The 21,944-nt window shown below is 47.8% G+C and overlaps 1 protein-coding gene across 2 annotated transcripts in view; it reads left to right on the forward strand.

The window, feature by feature from the left end:
• GFM2 (GTP dependent ribosome recycling factor mitochondrial 2) overlaps window positions 1-21,944 on the forward strand; it is a 925,389-nt gene that overhangs the window by 735,837 nt on the left and 167,608 nt on the right. For both annotated transcript variants that reach the window (XM_069627482.1, XM_069627483.1), the window contains exons 16-17: window positions 2,744-2,820; window positions 8,658-8,796. In XM_069627482.1, the coding sequence (XP_069483583.1) occupies window positions 2,744-2,820; window positions 8,658-8,796 (216 nt within the window). The remainder of the gene's footprint in view (window positions 1-2,743; window positions 2,821-8,657; window positions 8,797-21,944) is intronic.

The raw sequence follows: 21,944 nt of genomic DNA on the forward strand, positions 1-21,944 counted from the left end.
CCGTGGTGGGTCATCCACCGGACCGCGGGTGGACAGAACAGGCTTCGCTTGCAGGGGCAAACATGCAGGAAGTGCCTCTGTGGGGACTGTTTGGCAACACTGGTGAACACCATACTGGAAGAGAGGAGTTTGAGAGGACTTTTCAAATCCTTGAAGTTTGAGCAGGCCACTAGCTCTCGCAGCATCTGTTCCTTAGAGAGTTGCCACATAGTTGAAATATTGGATTCAGCAAAGCCAGCGACAATATTTACTGCTGAGTTTGCCCCCATCTGCTCACCTGAAGGCAAACATTGAATTACCCCAGGCTGGGCACCCATCTAAATGGAACCTTCTGATTCATTGATGTCCTTATTCTTTGAGAAGGACCCATTTCTCACTCCTTGGTCATCGTGGGGGTTAACTACCTTTGACTGTAAGCCCTTGGGCATGGTGATGGGAGCGTGGATGTATTGTCATCCTTCGTGAATTCACTTCTAAGGTCTTTGCTAATAAGCACGAGATTATAGAAAGTGAGTTGTTCTTGTTGAAGCCTCATTCTCCTTTTGGCACTTAGAATGAAATCTTCCGACAGCCTGCTGCCTCTCCTATGAGGGGCACAAGAAGGTGGGTATAATAGGGGTTCCTCCCCACTCACTGCAACGGAATGGGGTCTGGATGGATCCAACTCCAAGAGGGAAGCAGATTCAGTTGCTGCTTCCATGGGCAGGACCATGTCCTTATTCATACCTATCGTGTTGTACGGCCTTAGTTTGATATTATGGAAGAAATTCAGAAGCTGAATGTAAACAAGTATACTCACAGAAGGTGCTGGTCAATTAAGCCACCTGGCGTCCAGCCACTTACCCACCGGTTACGCCCGTAACCAGAAAAAGCACTGAGCACTAGGCTAAAGACTGCTCTGAAGTGTCTCCGGCCGGAGTCAGAATGACGGCGAAGAACTGCAGGGCTATGGGGCTAGGGGTCCAGAGGCTGGGGGGGGTGAGGCTAGTGATTGAAGGTTGTGGAGAAAAGAGAGAACAGCCGAAGCGAAGCAGTCCCCGTTCCCCCGCTCTCTGCTCTCCATTCCACTGCCTCGACGAATTAGAGAAAAAAAACCTAAGCAGAGCTACGTCAAGCTGCACCGTCTAGCACGGCCGCCTCTGACAATAGCCCTCGGGGGTTGCACACTCTCTTCACATCTGTTTTGTTGCAATAAGCAGGCCGGATAGATCGGGACATGGGCTTAACTAGAACTGAAAACCTTTATTTATTTTGACATGTGTATAGCCCACCTAACAGAAGAGGCATTTTGCTTTTAAAAACATCTGTACTTACCTTCCTGAGACTTAAGTGAACCCGTAAGCTAATCACACTGAACAGCTATCTTGACCATGATTAAGTTACTTGTATGCACCTTCCTAGCCCTAAAGGCGTTGGTTTGATTTTCTCCTTTGCATCACTGCAGTTAGGAGGCATTATGATAGATCATTTGTGAATAGCATTTGCTTGATCCCACTCTGCTACATGACACCCATTTGTAATAACTGGCAGTTGGGGCCTGCAGTATGCATGGGGTTGGGGAATATAGGCATGTTTGCATACCGGTGCCTACAAACTATATCTTTTTTATTTAAAAATATTTCTTTGCACTGTCTCCAATTCTGGACCCTTCTTGTGTACAACATGCCACAGGTATGGAGGAAAGGGGACTATGAACTCGCAAGACAGTAGACGGTATTATGAGTAACCTGTACTAAACTACTGTTCCAACACCTCTGTTTGAAAGCAGTGCTTCTGCATTTTTTGTTTTGGAAATAAATGTTCTCCTTGTATTTATACTTCTACTAAAATCCGGATTCTAATGTATTCCTATATTAACTTTCTAAGCGGGCATGTTGATTTTGCCCTTTTTTCTACAATCCTTTAATTCCTGCATACCAAAGCTTTAGAATTGGAGTGATTGGTAATAAACCACTTGTTTGTATACATAAATGTGTGTGGATTTTGCTCCCTCTAAGCGTAGACTTCAAAGTACTGATAGGCATTTGTGCTCAAAAGGCATTTGGGAAAAGGTGGGAAAGAAAATGAAGGAGCTGGTTCCATAAATGTAAAGCAGGTCGTGAGAACGGAAAAGTTGAACATTCTAGTTAGATTCTATTTTTATTCGATGTATCATTTTAAACATATAAGAAAAAAAATCCTCAAGAACAGTAAAGAACCATCTGTTTTGACCCGCCTTAGGTTCAAGAAAGCCCTGCATTCCAACATAGGCATTGCAACGCCCAACACCTAGACCATGGCTGCACATTGCAAACTGCCTAGCAGAATGAGACCGTGAGTCTGCGCACAGATTAGGTAGGCCATTGATTTGCGTGTGATGCACATCATGGAATCTCAACCTGACTTGCTGCTTGACTCTGTCCAGGGCATGACAACTCTGGGGTCCACGTTGGTGCCTTATTCCACTTCCTTCCCTTGCCTATTAAGCACTCTGAAGTACTTGCAAAGAGTCACCAGCACTATATGAATATAAAAACACCTAACAAAATAAATTAAAACATTTGAACCTTTATCAGTGGGCAGGGTTTATTCTCAGTTTTACAAAGAAAAATACATGCATTGTCTTGGTGTACCTGCCGTTCATGAAGTTAAAGGGCAGATCATTGACAGTAAATTGTTTCAATTTGTAAGGAAATATGTCTTGTCTGTTTTCTCTCTAGACTAATAATTTATTTTAGTTTGTGGCTATTTTGGTTTTCTTCAGATTTGGAATGTGCATTGCGTTGCCTCACGCTTGAAGATCCAAGTTTAAAAGTGAGGATTGATCCAGATTCTGGGCAAGTAAGTGATAATTAACATTCTCATGCCCTCAGGTGCGGGTGTTAAATGCATTTCATTAAAGTAAAAATAAAATGCAAGCCTTGTTTTCTACCTGGAAACTGTTCTGAAAATTCTGACCTTTCCAAAATGCTTTTTTTTTTCATCTGAACTGCGCTGTGATTTGACCAACTGTCATTTGTCAAGACATGCTGCCAGTCTCAAGCAATCAACTTAATTGATCTGTGTACGAGTGCAGAAGGAGGAGACTGGCACTTGGGCGGCATGGTTGTTGGCATACACTTTTATTAGTAATGAAAATAAAGAGAAAACCTAACTTTCCCTAACTCGAAGAGGGTTTCCCTACCTCAACTAAAAATGCTAGCGAAATTGTCAAGATGTCTGTGTAAATCAATAGTCCACCGTCCTGTGTTTAAAAACCTACGTCTGGCCCTCACACTTATAACTAAACTAAAGAGGTAGTGGATCTTTTTGGTCCAGGAGAATGACTCCCTCCTTCTGGAGAACAGATCACAGTTCCAGTTGTTAGGTGGGATCTTTACCTGAAGGAATGGCTCCCTTCCCCAGGTCTCAATCCCTTTCCAAGACACAGTTCCAGATTGAAATGCCAAAAACAGTAAAGTTCTCAATTCAAACTCAAAAGGTAAAGTTCCGGTTCATACATCAACATTCCTTATTGCCCATAGTTGCTTCTTCACTATTGGGTTCTTGGAGAATGCCTCCCTTCTCCAGGTGTCAGGCTCTCAGTGTCTTTCCTCACATAAAGCCAGAGGGAATTACTCCCTTCCCCTGGACTCTCCTTTCACTAGGTTTTACAATTTCACAATGCCAGGGAAATGTCTCTGCTCCCCTGACCTTTCTTGGCTTTGTTCTCACACTTCTTGGCTTTAGTTTCACAGTTCATCGTGTCAGGGGAATGTCTCCCTTTTTCTAGCCTTTCTTAGGCTTTTCAACACAGTTCACAATGCCAGGAGGAATGTCTAGATTCCCCTGGCCTCTCTCAGGATTTTTAACATGGTTCACAATGCCAGGGGGAATGCTTCCCTTCCCCTGGCTTCTCAGGCTTTTTAATAAATTCACAATGCCAGGGGACATGTCTCCCTTTCTCAGGCTTTTTAACACAATTCACAATGCCAGGGGGAATGCCTACATTCCCCTGGTCCTTTTCAGGCGTGTTAACACAGTATACAATGCCAGGGGAAATGTCTCCTTTCCCTTTCCCTTTGCCTTTCTCATATACTCTGGTCGATGTGGGTCCCAGACCAGTATCAGAGTTCCTTTAGTGATTTGTTTTGACAGACCTGGTTCACTAACCTGGCAGGTACAGCCAAGAAGAAGATGACTACTGATGCTGTCCTTCTTAAGGTGTGGGTCTCAGACCCCGCTCTCTTCTTTGTATTGCACTCCTGTTAGACCTGGCTTACTCTACTGCCAGTTATTATTATTTAAAGTATTTGTCTGTGTTATTTATGGGTTACAGACCCTTGGTTTAAGATTTATCTTGCCCCCCTTCCCTGGCCCCAACAGCCCACGTATCTTCTAGGTCTCTTCCGTGCCTCATTCAGCGCTCTCTGTGCACTTCTGACGCCTGTTTGCTTCTTTTGCTCTCCTATGGCTTCTGTAGCACGTGCAGCGGCTCAGCAGCGTTTTGTTCAGGGCGGGCTGCGCGTCTCTTCATGACCATGCTGTCGAACAGATTCCTGCATCTTGACTCCTGTTTCGCCACCTCTTCAGTCGGCATGCATGCAGCGGACCAGGTAGGGACGCCTCGGTTCCACTCCTCACGTCCCGGACAACAACCTTTCCTTCTCTCTTTGCTCGATGTCCTCCCAGCTCGTAGTTCCTTCTGGGAGGGTCTGACAGCACGTTAAGTCCTTCCTTGATCTTTATTCCGAATGGGCGATGACATCTGGACCGCTCATTTAGGTTCCAATGGGGATTCATTATGACCCTGCACCTCCTCCTCGTCTCGGTACTTCTTACTGAAGTTAGTCTTTATTTTATTTATTTTTTGTTGCGCATGTGGTTAAAAACTTAAACCTTATAGCACACATTGAGAAATTACAAATCCATTAAAATTCAATTAAAACATTTAAGAACAATTCATGTATAAAATAAAGATTTAAATATACAGACATAGCAGCATGAAGTTACCCGTAACATGTCTAAATTATGATTTTCGAAGCAATGTCAATAACAGGCTGCCTAAACCTTTCATTTTTCCTTGAGTCATTTTACCCAGATGTAAACGTCAGTCAAGTCATCCCTACTCTTGCTCGTCTCAGTAACTGCTGTCTCATCAACTTCACAAACGTACATGGGAGAGTGTAATATGGCAGTGTTTGGCATGGGACAAGGGGGGTATGCAGGAGTTGGGTGGAGGTCTGGAAGTGGGGGATGAGAAGATGGGCCTCACTGACTGAGGGGAGGTAAAAGAAGTGGAGGGTGAGGGGTGTTGTACTACATCTTCCTGAGACGTCCTCCCTGATCCCCATAGGGGAAGCATCCCCCCGTGAGATCCTGCCACTGAGTACCACCCCCAGGGGGGACTGTCGGGTAGCGGCCACACCTCCCTGGCCTCATGGAAAGGTGCTCCCCTCGGAGTGAAGCAAAGACATCTCAAGATTCGTCACATATGTTAACAGATTTGATAGGTCTCTTCTCTTTAAACCTTATTTAAAGCTTCTACATATGCTACAACCCATCAGCATGCTTCCATCTTTGTATGCCTACTTGTCCACAAAGCCCAGCTATTCGTTTAGAAGCAAGCTTTAATTTGTTTCTAATATTATTCATTGTCCGAGTCCACTAACCTGATTATTTTTACCCTTACTTTTCCTTCAGACCCATTCTAGTTTCCACATCCTCGTTGGCACATTGGGTTATTTTTTTTTTTCATTTTGGGTTTGCAAGATATGCAGTTTATGAAAATATGCAGAATCTCTAAAGACTTGATATCCATGAGAACTTGGCTGCCATGTTCATGTCTGCAGCGCAAAGTGAAGTCCTGGAGCAGTCTGTTGATCAAGCTCCTAAGTAAAACAAGCTCTTGAGTAAAACAGCCACTCCATTGCCAAGTAGAGGACTGTACTTCAAGGATAGATTCTTCACCTGATCAAGGTATTTTTTTAGGCTTGCAGTGGCTGCCCTCTTAGACTTTGTCACGATTCATGCCTTGGATTTTTTCACTGACCCCTTTTGGATGCAACCTTTTCACATCTGGAATTGGTCTGGCCCCTTTGGTTTCATTGTTCATGTTAGGGATCAGAAGGTTCCTTCTTAAAGCCCTCCAGCTCTTCGTTGTCCCGCTCTGGTTTTTCGCCACCTCTCCTGGTTATTACCCTCCTATGGTCACGTGATTTGTGGACATTTCACTGCCTTGAACAGCCCCTCCTGATTTGTCTGTGCTGCCACTATCCTAGAGTTGCCCTAATATTGCTGTGCCCATTTCCTGCGTCCCACTTTTTTTGGGTTACATGTGATTCAAACAATGCCATTTTTTCTCAATTTGTTATATTCAGTGTGTTTCTTCCTGGTGCTTTCCTGTTTCTGCTTTACATTTGATGTGCATGCCATCCCCGCGTTTATACTTATATTTTGTGTGTTTTTCTTTTTGCTAAAAACAAGAGTTGCCAAAAGGAATCCAATAATCAGGTCCTATGCCAGGAAAGCTGTGAGTGCACTGACAAGAGAAATGTGCAGCCCACTGTAGAGCAGCAGTGCCTAAAAGCGGTTGTAGGTCAAAGGATCGCCAACCAAAGGATCGAATGGGTAAAGGGTCGACACCAAAGGACCGAAAACAAAAGGATCGACATTTTTTTTTTTTAATTTTTTGGGGGGGGATCCCCCCCAATCCCTGTTTTTTGTGTTAAAAACCACTTTTTTTCCATAAACGAAAACCCTAAAAAAAAATGTCATTAAAAAAAATTATTTGATCCTTTTGTTTTCGGTCCTTTGGTGTCTATCCTTTGAGCATTCGACCCTTTGTAGTCAACCCTTTGACCGGACACCCCTAAAAGTTGCTGTGTCACGGGGTGGGCTTGCAAGTTGCTCGTCCACTGGACCACATTTGAAGGGGCTTTGATTGATATCCCAGGAAACCATAGAACATGGCTCTGTACTCGTGACCTGGTCAGTCTTCACATACATGTATGACTGTGGCCATGCATGGATATGAACTCTAGTCAGGCGCTGCGGAGAGGCCAATTCTGGATGAGCTGACCCAGAGTGAGTAGGACGGAATGCAGACTTTGCAAGGACTGATTCTAGATGCAGACTAGACAAAAAGGTGTTTCGTATAGGCTTGAAGTAGATTTCCTATAAAGGAGCTATGTATGGCCTTAAAGTTGTTCTTAAGTAGGGTCCGACCTGGAGCACTCTGCCTTTGTATACAGTTCAGAATTAACTTATGGAATTGGAGGTTTCATCCCATACCAATGTGGTGATACATGTAGTATTGGTGTGCGGTAGTGAATTGATCCCTGGAGATTCCCATGTATGCCCTGGTTAACATGTGGACGTGAGTCGAAAAACTGACAAGTTACATTGTTGTAGTTGATTTTGCCCGATGACAGCATAGCTTGCTTTGGTTCACAGGCAATGTGTTGCCCAAGGAATTGGGATTGCTGAAGTGGGCGCGTCAGTCTCCTGTTCAGAAGTTAGAACTTTCATTGGATGCAATTGTCCCAGCCATGGCTCCTTGTCGCACAACTGAAGAGCACACCAGCGAAATACGTGTTGATGGTACCCCTATCAGCTCCATTTTTGGTGTGGATGCTCGTGGAGAAGAAAGGGGTTGTACCAGCTCCTGAACTGAAAATGCAAGAGATCTGGGGGAGGATGGTAATGTTCTCTAATGTATGCAAGCGCAGTAGCCACACAGAGTCTGACTAGAGAGCCTTAGCAAGCGCAGTTGTGAGGTGTCGGGCCCTGAGGGGGAGTGCATAAGGAGGACATGTTGAGAGCGGGGTGACAGACAAAAATAGGGAGGAAAGCTGAAGGGAACAGGCAATGAGTGGTAGCCCACAGAGGGTGCATGCTGAATGGACAGGGAGAGGACTTGGAAGGAAGTATAGCCCAGCATGCTAAGAGCGAAGTAGGGTGGAATTGTGAGGCTGGATGCAAGAGGGCAAGCTGATGAAGACCAGACCATGAGGGGTAGGAGCATGTAACCGAAAAGCAGTTCATGAGAGGATTAAATCGACAGCGCTGAAGGTGGTAAGCTCAGACCCTGAACACTAAGTGACCTTCTGAAAGTCGTGAGAATGTCATAGCAGCTCCGGTCTGAGGAGGTGGGATGTGAGTACCAAGGTAAAAGCAATGAATGGATGATCAGCAATTAAAAAACCCAACCAACTGAATTGCCTGTGTGGGTATCAGTAGATCAAGCACTGTCAAAGATTGCAAGTGAGCCATTAGTTTAGAATTGTGTACTTTTTTATCGAAAACATGGATATATAAATACACACATTCCAAGACTGATGTGAGGCTACAGAAGAGTCTATGTAGCTTTTCAGGATGGTCTGCGAAACATCTCTTATTAGGAGTGAAACACTGCCCCAGTGAGAGAGAATCAGTGAATCAGACCTGGCAGCAAGAAGGGTTCAAATAAAGGTTTAAAATTCAAGCAATTTCATCTGACTTTAATAGAGGTGATGAGGGAGCGGAGGGAACTGAGTGAACTGAGTTTTGTACTTAGGGGCGCTTAGGGGCTAAATTTGACCCTGAATACTAGATCCTTTCTCTGTGACCTGTTGCTTGCTAATAGAATTTGTTGCACATAAAATGCATTTCTTCATCGCAGCTAAAATGTTGTGTCTCTTTGTCATTATCATTACTAGACTATTCTCTGCGGCATGGGAGAACTTCACATTGAAATTATACATGACCGCATCAAGCGGGAGTACAAACTTGAGACGCACCTTGGACCACTTCAGATATCGTACAGAGAAACCATCTTAAATTCTATGTGTTCAACAGGTAAATAACGTTGCACAATGCTTCATAAGCCCTTTTCAAAATGATCCTTTCATTGGTTGCCTTGTGATCACTGGCCACCGGGCTATATTACAGGTGGCAGGTGCACCGGCAGGAGTCGGACCATCACAAGGCTCGAGTTAAAACTATACACAAATAAAAAACAGGGAAATTGCTGTCGCGATAAGGACAGCCCCAACATTCTTGCAACTTGGGAAGGACCTCAAGACCCTGCTCTCCCAGGTGTACCTAGGGTACATCAAGGACCCTGGACTCCACCTTCCGGGGGCAAACCACCACTGTGGGCCAGGACCTTCCAGATGCACGGCCGGAATGTGTCCCCCCTGGGGTTGGTGGGCTTACAGTTTTCTTGTAACCCTAAGCCAATATTGTGCAGTACCCGGTTTCTCCCTACCTAGGTTTCGGCTGTATAAGTACAAATACAAAAATACAAAACACAAATGCCCTGCTGCTCTCCCTTAGGCAGAAAGATTGCATTGCAAGATGCCAGTCAGTCAGGATTTGTCCTTTCAAAAAGAGAAACACTGGTTTATAGATTCATTTTATTAATATAATAGAGATTATCTTGTCACATTCGCTTCCTTCCACCATTTAACCACAGTTCTATACCACAACAAACTGTTTCAGATGCCTAATGTGTTTTGGATACATTCCTTCTCGACTTCCAGGTGCCCATTAATGCATCAATATTGACAACCGGCCTGACTTCTTTTGTTTAAACACAATTAGTGAAGACTCCCCTTCAAAGTAGCAAGTTTCCGCCCCATTGAGGGGTTTGGTTTCCAATCCATCCTCTTTGTAAAAGAGCACCTCCATGGATGTGGCAGTTTGTGCTTCAAGCCCTGCTGCGAGAGATCTGGAAGGCTGTGATGGCTGTACACAGGCGAGCAGTTTGGTGCACTCTAGGATAGCTGGGTTCCAAGGGTCAGTCAGGAGGCTGCAGGCAACGTGTAATGTATTCTTAACTTTCAAAATTAGATGATGCTTTAATCTCCATGTAACATATATCACTGGGAGACCCACAGCTCCCACCACGTTCCTACAAGCTCAGCCGCCAGCTGGCACATTCAGTCAACACTCGCCCACCATTTTCTGTGCTGCATTTGCATCATCAAACATCAACATTTTAAGCCTTGCGCAGTGCTTAACAGCAGTCTCCCAGCTTATGTTCCCTCTAGTTGGTTTTCTCTGTGTGCGGTAATGCAATGTTTGTGTGCGCGCCATTTTGGCGCATGGTAAACCACCATTCGAGCTTGTGGGGTTTTAACACCCCTTCCCAAAGCATTCTATGAAAATCTTTCTAAGGCATGTATTAAGAAACTCATTAAGTATGGAGGGGGTCTCCCTCACGTTAGACCTCATCATGGACTGGTTCAGGCTTAGGAGTACCTGGGTGCATTTTTCTAAGCATATTGCATTTGAAGTTGTGGAGTTATTCCTGAAAGCCATCTTATTAAACAGTCCTCTACTTCCACATCCATCACTGTATCCACCAGCATTATATGTGTGTAGCAGAAAGGAGAAAACATTGTATCCCTCTGAAGTATTTCTGCTCAGTGTAAAGAATGGATTCAATGCACATTGTTCCTGTGTTGAGCGCAATATAACACAGAGAAACACAACAAAACCAACATGCGCCACAAAAATAAATCACGTGCATTCGAAACATTATATTGCAGCACACATCTTGCCCATCGTGGGATAAAGCCAGGGGATAAAAAAGATCACCGAAATGACTGTGCCAATATCCACGAGTGTCAGACATCTGGTTGCAACCTGCAGTCATAGAGTCCAATCCCAGCAAATTGGGTAATAATGGCACGATTCATACAGTGCTTATGGAATGTGTTCCATAAATATTATTTATTCATTTAATATACATATAGCCAACGAATGCCTTTACATATGACAACCTACAATTCACCCCCCATAAAACAATGGGTTTACATTTGGCAATTTACAATTAATAAAAATAATCCCAACAGGAATACAACATATCATCTAGTTAATATAACCGCCCTGATCCAAATGCATGGTCTTGGACAAGTTCATACTCTTTCACAAAAAAACGTCCATCAGAATTCTTCCTTCACTGAAATGCCCATCCGGGTTACGGCACACATAACTGCGCCACAAATTGCTGAGCCAACTAGATAAGAATGTCTCGCTCAGGAAGCATGCCAGCTTCTGTGTCCCATGTATGTGCTTCTGCCTCACTATGCCCCTGCCTCAGTGCCCCTCTGTGCCCCTTCCTCACCGCCTCTCTGACTCTACCTCACTGGCTCTCTCTGTGCTCGTGCCTCTCTCTCCACGTCCCTTTTCCTCTGCCTCTCGTGCCTCGCGGTGCCTCTCCCTTGCTAGATGACTCTGCGTCAATGCGTCTTTGTGCCCCAGTCTCTGTCTGCCTTTGCCTCTCACTCTCTGTCCCTCGCTCATTGTTTCACTGCCTTGGGTGTCTCTTTCTCTTCCACCGTCTATCCCTCTCTCTACCTCATTGCGTCCATTTGCCACCTGTCTTTGTCCGTGTCATCTCCCTGCCTATGCACGAGTTCCCTTTCTTGCTGACTCTGGCAATGCACTGTAACCCATGTCTTTTTTATCTGTATCTTTGAACAAAGCCTCAGTGCCGTGTTTCTTTTATTCCATTGTGTTTATGCTAAAGGGGGCCTGCCTCTTTCAGGCAATAGTTTTGGTGTTTGCTGCTTTTCTTTGCATTGTGCATTTATAGGCACCAGTGTGCAAGGAGGAGAGTGCAAAGTTTCAAAGGAGGATGCGAAAAGGGGCGCAAGTGTGCAAGAAAAGGAGAAGGAAGGGGAATAGAGCAAGGAAGGGAATGATTGAGAGCGTGCCGTCGATGATGATCAAGAGGAAATATGAGTGGGAATGGTTGAGAGAGGATAAAAAATAAAGTGAGAGTGTGAGAGGAAGGATGAGAGGGCTTAGAGTGGGGGTGTGGGTTGTAGAGAGAGTTGGGTGGGTGCACAAAGAGGTGGAGAGTGGGGCTAGGGTGGGTGGGGGTAGTGAGTGGGGGGTTGGGTGGGGATAGAGAGAGTGGGGGTAGGGTAGAGTTAGGGTTGGGTGGTGAGGGTAGAGAGTGTGTGGGTAGGGTGGGTGAGGGTAGAGAGGGGAGGGTGGGTGTAGAGACGGGAGGTTTGGTGGATGTGTGGAGTAGAGAGAGTGGAAGTATAGCGGGTGGGGAACTGAAAGGGGGTAGGGTAATGTGTGTATGTGGGCAGAGAGCAGGGTTAGGGTGGGTCAGTGGTGTTAGAGTAGTTGTAGGGTGGGTGGGGGTCGAGAAGGTAGGGTGGGGGCATAGAGAGTGGGGTAAGGTGGGATTAGTGAGAGTGGGGGTAGGGTGGGTTGAGAAGAGAGAGTGGGGGTAGGATCGATGCGGTAGAGCAAGACTGGGGTTGGGTAGGTGGGGTAGAGAAGGTGGGGGTAGGGTGGGGGATGGGGTAGAGAGAGGGGTAGGATCAGGAGGTGGGGGTAGCAAGAGTGGAGGCAGGGTGGGTGGTAGAGAGGGGGGGGTGGGTGGCCGTGGAAATAATGGGTTAGGGTGGGTTGGGTAGATAGTGGAGGTAGTGTGGGTGGCAGTAGAGAGGGTGTGGGTAGAGAGAGGGGGTAGGGAGAGTGGAGGTAGTGTGAGTGGGTGAGGGTAGATAGTGTGGGTTGTCGGTAGAGAGAGTGGGGGTAGGTTAGTTGGGAGTAGAGGGTGGGTTATTTGGGAGTAGGGTGCGTAGAGTTAGAGAGAGTGTGGGGGTAGGGTGGGTGTATGGGGCTAGAGAGGGTAGGGGCTAGGTGGGTTTATGGTTGCGGGTAGAGACTGGGGGTAGGGTGAGTGGGGGTAGAGAGGGGAAGTTGGGTGGGTGGGTTAGAGAGGGGAGGTTGGGTGGGAGTGGGTAGAGAGGGGAGGTAGGGTGGGTGTGTGGGGTAGAGAGTGGAAGTATAGTGGGTTGGGATAGAGAGAGGGGGTAGGGTGGATGTGTGGCGGCAGAGAGAGTGGGGGTATGATGGGTGTTTCTTTTGTTTTTTTTTAACGTTTATTTTAAACCAGCACAAAGATGACAATAGTACAGGTAAGTTGAAAAACACATCTTAAACCCCATGTCTGGAATATGTCTGGAGGACCGCTTCCCTCCCGTTCCCCCCTTCGCTCCCTGGACATCACCATAGAACGTTCGCCCTCTGAGTGAAGGGCCCTCCTGACCTGGGGGGGGGTTTGTTGGTTAGACCCGGAAAGTTTTGGTCATAGTCTAAAAATGGTGCCCAAATGTTCCTGAAGAGATGTAGAAGGCCTGTTGTCGTTGCTGTCACTTTTTCCTCAATCAGTATGTCCCACATTTTTATCCACCAAAGAGTCATGGAAGGGCCCTCAGTGGTTTTCCAAGTGCGGGCCACTGTAATTTTCCCAGCCAAAAGGAATTGGGTTAGCAGTTTGGCTCGCTTTCCGGATCTTGGGTAGACTCTCGGGGTGCCTAACAGGATATGTTCTGGTTCCATGGGAATCGCCACCTGGATGATGTCCTTAATAGTGGCGATACATTTTGCCCAGAAGGCTCTTATTATTGGGCATGTCCACCACATGTGAAAGTATGATCCCGGCTCATAGGCGCCAGCAGCAGGGGTCTAGGGCCTGGTTAATGCAGTGTAGCCTAAGAGGGGGCTGGGGGTAGTACCAACGTAGGAGTAATTTATGGGCACACTCCCTGTTGGTGATGCAAAAGGATGAGGAGTGTGTCCTTGCCCAGACATCAACCCAAGTTTGGTCTTCCAAGGCGTGTCCCAGGTCTGCTTCCCATTGCAACATATACGGGGCTCTAGTGGTAAGTATGTCTTCCTGCAGAAGTTTATAGAGAGTAGAAATGTTCTCATGTGGCGGGAGGTCTCTTAAAATAAGTTTGAGGGGTCTGGAGGAGCGTTTTGCTGCTTGCCGGGTTAGAGGGTGACTGCACCGATGTCGCAATTGGATGTATGGGAACCTATCTGCCTCCGTTAGCAGAAAGGCGGTTTTGCAATGTTCAAATGAACGTGACTGGACCCCCTTAAAAAGTTGTCCCAGAGACTCAAGCACCCCCGCGATCCAATTTTTAAAGTTTGATGGACGGAACCCTGGCAAGAAGGCTGGGTTGTGGAATATTGGGGAGAATGGGCCGAGCCCCCTCGGGATGCCCCTGTCCCTCAAAGCCCAGTCCCATGTTTGGATAGTGTGTTTAGTGGACGACAGAAACTTCTTCCAGAACTGGCGCAGTGGGGGCGGGATGTGCAGGGGAAAGTGCAGGGGAAGCGACAGACGAGATTGCTCCACCTCCACCCATCTCGAACGCTCAGATGACACGACCCATGCCTGTATGTGTGCCAGTTGTGCTGCTACCTGATCATTTCCGCAGTTCCGGGACCCTCAGCCCGCCTACTTTGGCACTGCCCAGCATTGCCCTCTGGGGAATCCTTCACTTCCTATCCTTCCAAATGAATCGGAACACTTTCCTCCGCAGGCGGCAAAGAGGGGGCAGGCCAATTGTAGTGATCTGTCTTTTGCAGGGTTGGGACCCCATTAAAGTCTCCTCCAATTATAATTTGACCTTCTGCAAACGAAAGGAGGGCCTTGCCCAGTGTCTCGTAAAATGTGTCTTGACCGTCGTTCGGGGCATACACTGAGAAGAGTGAGTATAGCTGCCCAAGCATCAGGCATTTGATTGCCACATAGCGGCCTTCGGGGCATCGTCGGGTCTCCAGAATTTGAGGGTTCAGCCCTTTTTGCGAAGAGAATCGCTGTACCTCCCTTTTTTGTGCCGTTGGAAGCCAGAACTTGGAGCGGAAAGTGCCTACTGCGGAGGCGTAAGAAATCCATTGGTAGAAAGTGCATTTCCTGCAGAAAAACCACTGCAGATTCTTCATCGTGCCGTCGCTGCAGAGCAGATTTGCGTTTGGCGGGGGAGTTCAAACCACTTATGTTAAGCAAGACAAATTTCAGTATCAAATGCGGGGGTGGGGGAGAGACTCCAAGGCAATCGTGGGTCCTGAGGGAGGGGGTTGGGGCGTTCGTGGCTCAGTTATCGCCAGGGGGTTTAGATACCATGACGTCATCTCGTGGCTGGGGTTTTAACATTGACCTCCAATGGGAGGCTGAACCTTTAACAACTTGTGAAGCCGGTTTGTTTTGTCCTGCGTGTCCCATTGCCAACGGGGCTAAACCCGATTGTAACAAATCTTCTAGTATCCCACTCCAAGGGGGTATTGGCATGCACCCTGGAGTTGGGCATGGGCTGTTTGAAGCCCGCAACTGTGTAATCATAGCTCCATGTTCCTATGCCCTCTCTTTAGAGTTGGAATCGCAAGTGATCATTTTACGTTCCGGCCTCTCTGCACCCTCGTCCAGTTTGAACGCTTCAGTTTGACGGGGCAGCTTTCCAGTTCCTGAGTGGTACGGTTAGTAACAGCGTCTTCTGCCCCTCAAGGAGAGTCGGAGCATACAATTGCTGCAGCATCCTCTAATTGGCTGATCCTACGAAGAGTTCCTTTATAGGTGAACTGCAGGTCAATCGGAAACAGCCATTGGTACCGGACTTGGTGATCTTGGAGGAAAAGCGCAAGAGGTCGGAGGGCCCGCTGCTTTTGCAGCGTCATGAGAGATAAGTCTTGGTAAATTCGGAGAGGGGAGCCCTGGAATCTCAGCTCATCACGGGATCTTCCTATTGCTGCGATAGCTTCTTTGGTGGTATAGAAGTGCACCCTTGTTATTACATCCGGAGGGACGTCTGCTTCCATGCCTCGGCGAGGGCGCAGTTTGTGGGTGCGATCTAGGGTGAGCTGTGACATCTCTAAGTGTGGGAGCAACGACTGGAAGAAGTCACCCACATATTCGGCCAAGTCTTTATCCAGGACCGGGGAGGGAACCCCCTGAATCCACAGGTTGTTAAGTCGGGCTCTGTTTTTGAGGTCTTGTTTGAATTCAAGGATCTCGTTTTTATTGAGTAGTGCCTGGATCGAGCGTTGTACTTCTAAGAGAGTTGCAGAGTTTTCCTGGGTCAAATCCTCCACTTCTCTCAGCCTTTGCTCCACTTCAGAGACCCTCTGGTCCGTCTGCTCTAGCTTTGTGGTCAGCTCCGACATGTAGGGTCTAAATTCTGCTTTGATATCTGATATGAAGGCCTGAATGTCTTCCTTGGTTGCCAGCTGTCCCCTTTCTTCCAAGGGTTTTGGAGGTGTGGATTTAGGGGCTTCCGATTTCCTTCCCTTGTCGGCAGGATGGAGCATGGTGGTAATGTCTATGCTTTTAGCTAGTTTAAGTTGCTTGGTCATACTTGCGAGCCTTAGTCGGGAACTCTTGTGTGGCCCCTGGAACTGAATGAGGAAGTGAGGGGGCTCCAATGAAGTCCTGCTCTGTGGCCAGGGGGAGAGAGGCGCATGGACCTCCGCCACCCTGTGGGGCAAAACGTGGTTTCGAGCACTGGGCGGAGTGTATTGTCCGGACTGGGTCCAGAGTGAATGGCGCAGGTTTCAAGCTGGGTCACTGGCAAGGCGAGGTTCCAACAGATGGGAAATCAACTGGACAGTAGAGGATCTGCGCCACGGAGGCGCCCTCCGTTGGGTGAGACTGATGGGGTGATAGGAGCGGGGTCAGGGCCCGGGATACCCCCTTGTGCACTTCATTGCCTTGAGAGGCTCCTAATCCAGGGTCACAGCCGATAGAGCGTGCAAGCCAACCCCTCTCCGCGATCAGAGATGAAGCAGCTCTGGGGAACAAAGTTAAATCCTGGGGATTGCAGCTGAGATGGCAAGCGGGGGCTTGGTGCGCCGGAGGAACAGCTGTAGGTTTCAGGAGCAGCTGGGCGGGAGAAGTCCTGTGAAAGAGCTGGATGTGGTAGAAGAGTGGGCTCCCAAGGGGCTGCCGTGTCCAGGTCCCGCTTCCCACCGCCAGGAGCTACTGCAGGGCAGCCTAGGAGAGTGCGGGTGGCGTGGGTTACTGTTGCCCCTACCCCCAGCCGCGTAGTGGGGTCTCACCTCTGAATGCCAGTCCTTGTTGCGGCGGGCTTTGAGAGGAGGGCTAGCTGATATGTGACGGGGGCGCAGAAGAGCCACCTTTATCAGCCGGCAGCTCTCCTGATGAGCTCTGCCACTGCCTGCCCGCCTGTCTCCTCTTCCCTTCAGGGGGTCGCCTCCCCGGGATCACGCAGTAGTCCGCTCCACTGCTATCTCTGCGGCAGAGGGACCTGGGGCAGGCCGAACCAACAGTCCAGCAATGTCGGAAAGGAGGGGGTGCAGTGCGTATTAATAACTTCCAGCTTGCATCAGCCATCGGTCATTGGCAGCCCCAACGAGGCGCTGCAGCTGCACTTCCAGGTCTGTGCGCCATTTTGGGTTACCTCGGCGGTGGTCCTCTCAGAACTTCGGAGGCTACGATCTCGGTTCCTGGCCAGCGTTAGGGGCTCAGCTCGCTGCCAGTTGGAGCCCCGATGTTCCGATTGCAGCTGATGTCTTGATTATCTTACTGCGACGGCGGGAACCACATTTTCAGGATATTGTCTGCAGGCTTTTCACAGAGGCTATCAGAGGAGCAGCCACATCACTGGCGCTCCAGGCCACGCCCTTGATGGGTGTTTTGAGAGATGGGGTAGGCTTGGTGGGTGGTGGTAGAGAGCGGTTTGGGTGGGTGTAGAGATGGTGGGGGTAGGGTGGGTTTAGTGAGAGTGGGGGTAGGGTGGGGTAGAGAAAGTGGGGTAGCATGGGGTAGAGAGTGGGATAGGATCGGTGGATGGGGGTACAGAGAGTGGGGTTAGGGTGGGTGGCAGAAAGAATGGGGTTAGGGTGGGGTAGAGAGTGGAGGTAGAGTGGGTGAGGGTAGAGAGAGGAGTAAGGAGAGTGGAGGTTGGGTGGGTGGGTGAGGGCAGATAGAGTGGGTTGTCGGTAGAGAGAGTGGGGGGTAGGTTAGTTGGGAGTTGAGAAGGTTGGGGTATTTAGGGGTAGGGTGGGTATTTAGGGGTAGGGTGGGTGTGGGTAGAGAGTGTGGGGGTAGGTTGGGTGTATGGGGATAGAGAGTAGGGGATGGGTGGGTGCATGGTTGCGGGTAGAGAGTGGGGGTAGTTTGAGTGGGTGGAGGTAGAGAGAGTATGGGGTAGAGAGGGTGTGGATTGGGTAGGTGGGTGTAGAGAGGCAGGGGGTAGGGAGGGTAGTGGTGTGTGGGTGTGCTTAGAAGTTGGTTGGGAACAAATAAAACATGAAGAACAAAGCAGTCTCGGGATGACTTGTCAAAAGTAGCCCAAACAAAAGCCAACCAGCTCTCGGAATGGGGTTGGGATGGGTGGGTGGTGTGGGAAACTCAACAGTATTCTCCCACTCACTCCCTCAGGATCTTCCATTCCAGTGGCCAGGGAAGGGCCATCACTTTTGGATCCCGACTCTGGGGGTGGACAAGCGAGGGAGGATCACCTGAGTGGAGGGTCACCCAAGGGTGAGACATGATATTTCCTCAGTCCCAAAAATACCTCAGTCTATTCTCCCTCAGCCTTTATGGGGATCTCCAGTCTCACCCCATCTCCTCCTCCCCATTTCCACCAAATACTGAGACGAGGAAGAGGCAACCAAGATCAGTAAAGATTACCCATAGGAGTAACGTGGGGAAAGTAAGGGAAGCCTACCATAGAAAGAACTCCAGTCATTCCGCTAATAGTCAGGCAGGTTCAGGCATTCAATAGTAACCATTCACACCTGACTCCAATTGACTGGTCTTTTCAATATAAAAGGTGTGGGCTGACACAAGTGTATGAGCGAGGTGTAGAGCGAGTTGCAGAGCAAGCAGGAGAGCATGGCAGGAGAAGAGCCGAGATGCTAGAGTTGCCCAGGATCAGAGGCCAGAGACCAGGACACTGAGATGCTGAGGAACTGCTGTGTGAAAGAGCAGGTGCGTGGCAAGGGAGCCGTGTCTCCAGGGAGCCAAGAAGGGTCTGTGTGTGGGAACCGACAGGTGTGCTGGTGCCCTGCAGATCCTGTGCATGCAAGTGCTCATTCGCCTGGGCTGGTGGGATAGCCCAGGAGTTTCTGGTGGAGGGGGGCAGGTGGTGAGACCCTGACCTTGGAACAAAGAGAGACGGCGGCCCAGACCTCAGCCCGGTGAGTCTGAATGCATTGCAGAGCCGGGGTTGTGAAGATCGCGATCCAGAAACACATAAGAAAGAAGACTGCGTTTGAAGTGAGCATTTGTTTAAAGCTGAATGGAAGTCCTCAGAGATGCAAGTAACAGTGTAAGCGCAAGATGCGCTTGTGTATTGGACAATGAAACAATATGAAAGAAAGAAGGCCAAAAGGCAGTGGAGGTGCAAGAGGCACGGGAGAGAACGGACAGTATAAAAGAGGGTGAGAGGGACACGAAGAGGGTCAAAAGCCTGTGGAAAAAGTGTAAGAAGCACGAATTAAAGGACAGTATATAAAGGGGTGCAAGTGACCCGAAAAGAAAGAAACCAATGCAAGAGTGCACGAAAGCATGAAAGAAGTGTGCAAGTGGCACAACCAAGATAAAGAGTAAAAGACGGTGCAAGTGTGCACAGAAAAGAGGAAGGAACACAGAAAAATGGTGCAGGAAGCACCTGAAGATAAAAAGTGTAAAAGGAAGTGACAGTAAAGAATCAAGAGAGGGGCAAAGGGTCAGAATGGTCGCGCTGAGGAAAAGTAAAGAGCCTAGCGTTTTCAAAAGCCTCTGATTCTACCCCGTAAGAGAATGATATGCAAGAAAGATTGTTCATAGGAAAAGGCACATCCTGACCAGCAGACGTAGTATTTTCTGTTTTGAAAGCTGGAAGAGGCCTGGGCTAGCTGAAGGGAACCCTGAGAGGCCTATTGAGAAAAGTAGACTTCTTTTGTATTGAAAGCTGAAAGTGAACAAGTTAAAGCTTGTGGAAGGGATCCCCAAGGAACCCAAGAACATTGAAGGTGTCTGAATTCACTATAAGGGGCCTGTGGAGAAGAATTTACAAAGGCCCCTGGTGAGTGACCTCATCTTTGTGACATTGACCAAATTGCACCTGGTGAGAAGACCGCCCGAAACCTACTTTGGTTTAGCCATTTTTGTTTACCCACTATTTTTCCTTTTCAAAAGACTTCCTATCACACTTTTGTACAGCGTGAGTGCAAGCATAGGTTTGACACAGACAGACTTTTATTTTGGAATATTAGACGACGACGGCCATTAGAAATATCAGTTAAGGGAACCATCCTTTTAGAGTTGAGCTCAGTCCGGCATTCCACCACCCCAGGAACCCTAGCAAATGACGGTTTTAAAACGAATGCTTTTAAGTCTGTGTCTCTCTTGATATGATGTCTGTCTCACAGTGGGTATGGGAAGAGAGAGTGGGAGTGAGGTCAGTGGGGTAGAGAGAGTGGGGTTGGGACATTGGAGAGAGTGGGTGTTGAGTGGGTGTTGAGTGGGTGCGTATTTTTACAAAGGCAGCCTCAGGAGGACAAAAAAACAGATCTGCCGCCAAAAGTAGTCCAACCAGCCCCAGTTTCTGCAAAATAGCCCAATATCTCCCAATATGAAATCCGCCTTGCGGCTTGGAAATGGAAAGCCAGGCACCCGACTTGCTTCTTACAAAGTTGCTGATTGGAGCAAATATTGTTAGGGAATTTCTCATTGAGTAGTACAACAGAGGAGTTTGGAAAAAGAGATTTGTGATTTGCGGGTTTCATGCCATGGCATTGCCCATTGCTTTGCCAATCAGATATTACCAGTTCAGAACCCTCATTCCCTCTCTCTTTTGTAACAATGGTTTCAGCAATTTTGTGGCACAAGTGCGACAAAAATGTGTTAAAACCAAAAATGTGCAGTACACTATGGGAGGGAGGCTATTAGACAGTTTTGTGAATCAAATGATCAATAAGAATCACATTTTCAGAAATAATCTCTTTTGCAAGCTATAAAATGCGGTTTAATACACAAAAGATCTAGTGAAATCTTTTCTAAATAGTTGGAATGTGTCCGGTCTGTACTGAATGTTAAGCAACGTGGCTGTTCTGTACATTTGTGCACTGTAGCACCTTGAAATGCTGAGTGGGGGTGTCAGGTGACTTGGATCGTGAATCCTTTGGAAGCAAGAGAACTCTGTGTTAATTTAAACAGGACAAACCCATTTCTTGAATTGTTTCTCTTTTGAGAAGGTGACAGTCGTGGGTCTGAGCCGGAAAGTGAGGCAAGCGGGACTGCGATGGGGAGTTATGGAAGATATAGGAGGTGAAAGCTTCTGATGCAGTCTGTAGAGGAATCGGGAATGCACAGATCTAGTGTGCATTTTTCCATGTATGAGCTGTGCGTGCACGCCCCCGACATTCTTTGCGCAGCAGAAGAAATTAGATTTAATGGGCGCGCACAACTTACAGGTAACCCTGCAATCAACCCAGACACATTCCCCAACCACTCTATCAGTCTCTAATAACCTGCAGCGTAAGAGACCATGAAATACTGAAACCTATGAATAAATCCTATTGTGCAGCCTGTGTGCTGCCTCCTGACTGATCCTTGTTGGCACCCTGCTATCCTTGGATACAATAGAGTTCTTCAGCCTTGTTACAGAGGCACATGACTAGCATGCACTGAGGGAATATGGAGAGTGGGACTTTACATGACAGAGGTCACCAGAATCTTGGTGAGATGCACTCCTTTCTGCTATACTCTGCGCCAAGATGTTGGTAGTGCTCAATTTAAGAGACTTCTGTGTCTGCTTTAAATGCATTCCAGAAAATTAGAAACCCTGCTTGAAATCCTTGTAGTTGCAGTTTCATAAAACAGTCCTGTGCCTAACCACAATCTGAAAAGGTTCATGTCTATGTAAATTTACACTTCAAAATGGGCAAGCTCTACAGCGAGGTTCCGGTTATGGAAATCCTACTTATGTAGGTAGCATGCCTCATCAATGATCCTGCTTAAAAACTTGCTAACCTTGGAACAAGAAAGGCTTCCCTTTGTGCATACTGTATAGGAGCAGATACCTCATCTAAATGACTTCTCTGGGTGTGCCATGAACTGGTCGCCTCTTCATCGGAATCCCACTGTCAAATGTGCTACTCTGCAATCTTATGATCTGAATTCTCACGCCTGCCTAGCCTGTCCCACTTGTTTATAGGCGCGTTATAAATGCCATATC

The sequence above is a fragment of the Ambystoma mexicanum genome, chromosome 6p (genome assembly GCF_040938575.1).
Source record: "Ambystoma mexicanum isolate Mex_15411 chromosome 6p, UKY_AmexF1_1, whole genome shotgun sequence".
Classification (NCBI taxonomy): Eukaryota; Metazoa; Chordata; class Amphibia; order Caudata; family Ambystomatidae; genus Ambystoma; species Ambystoma mexicanum.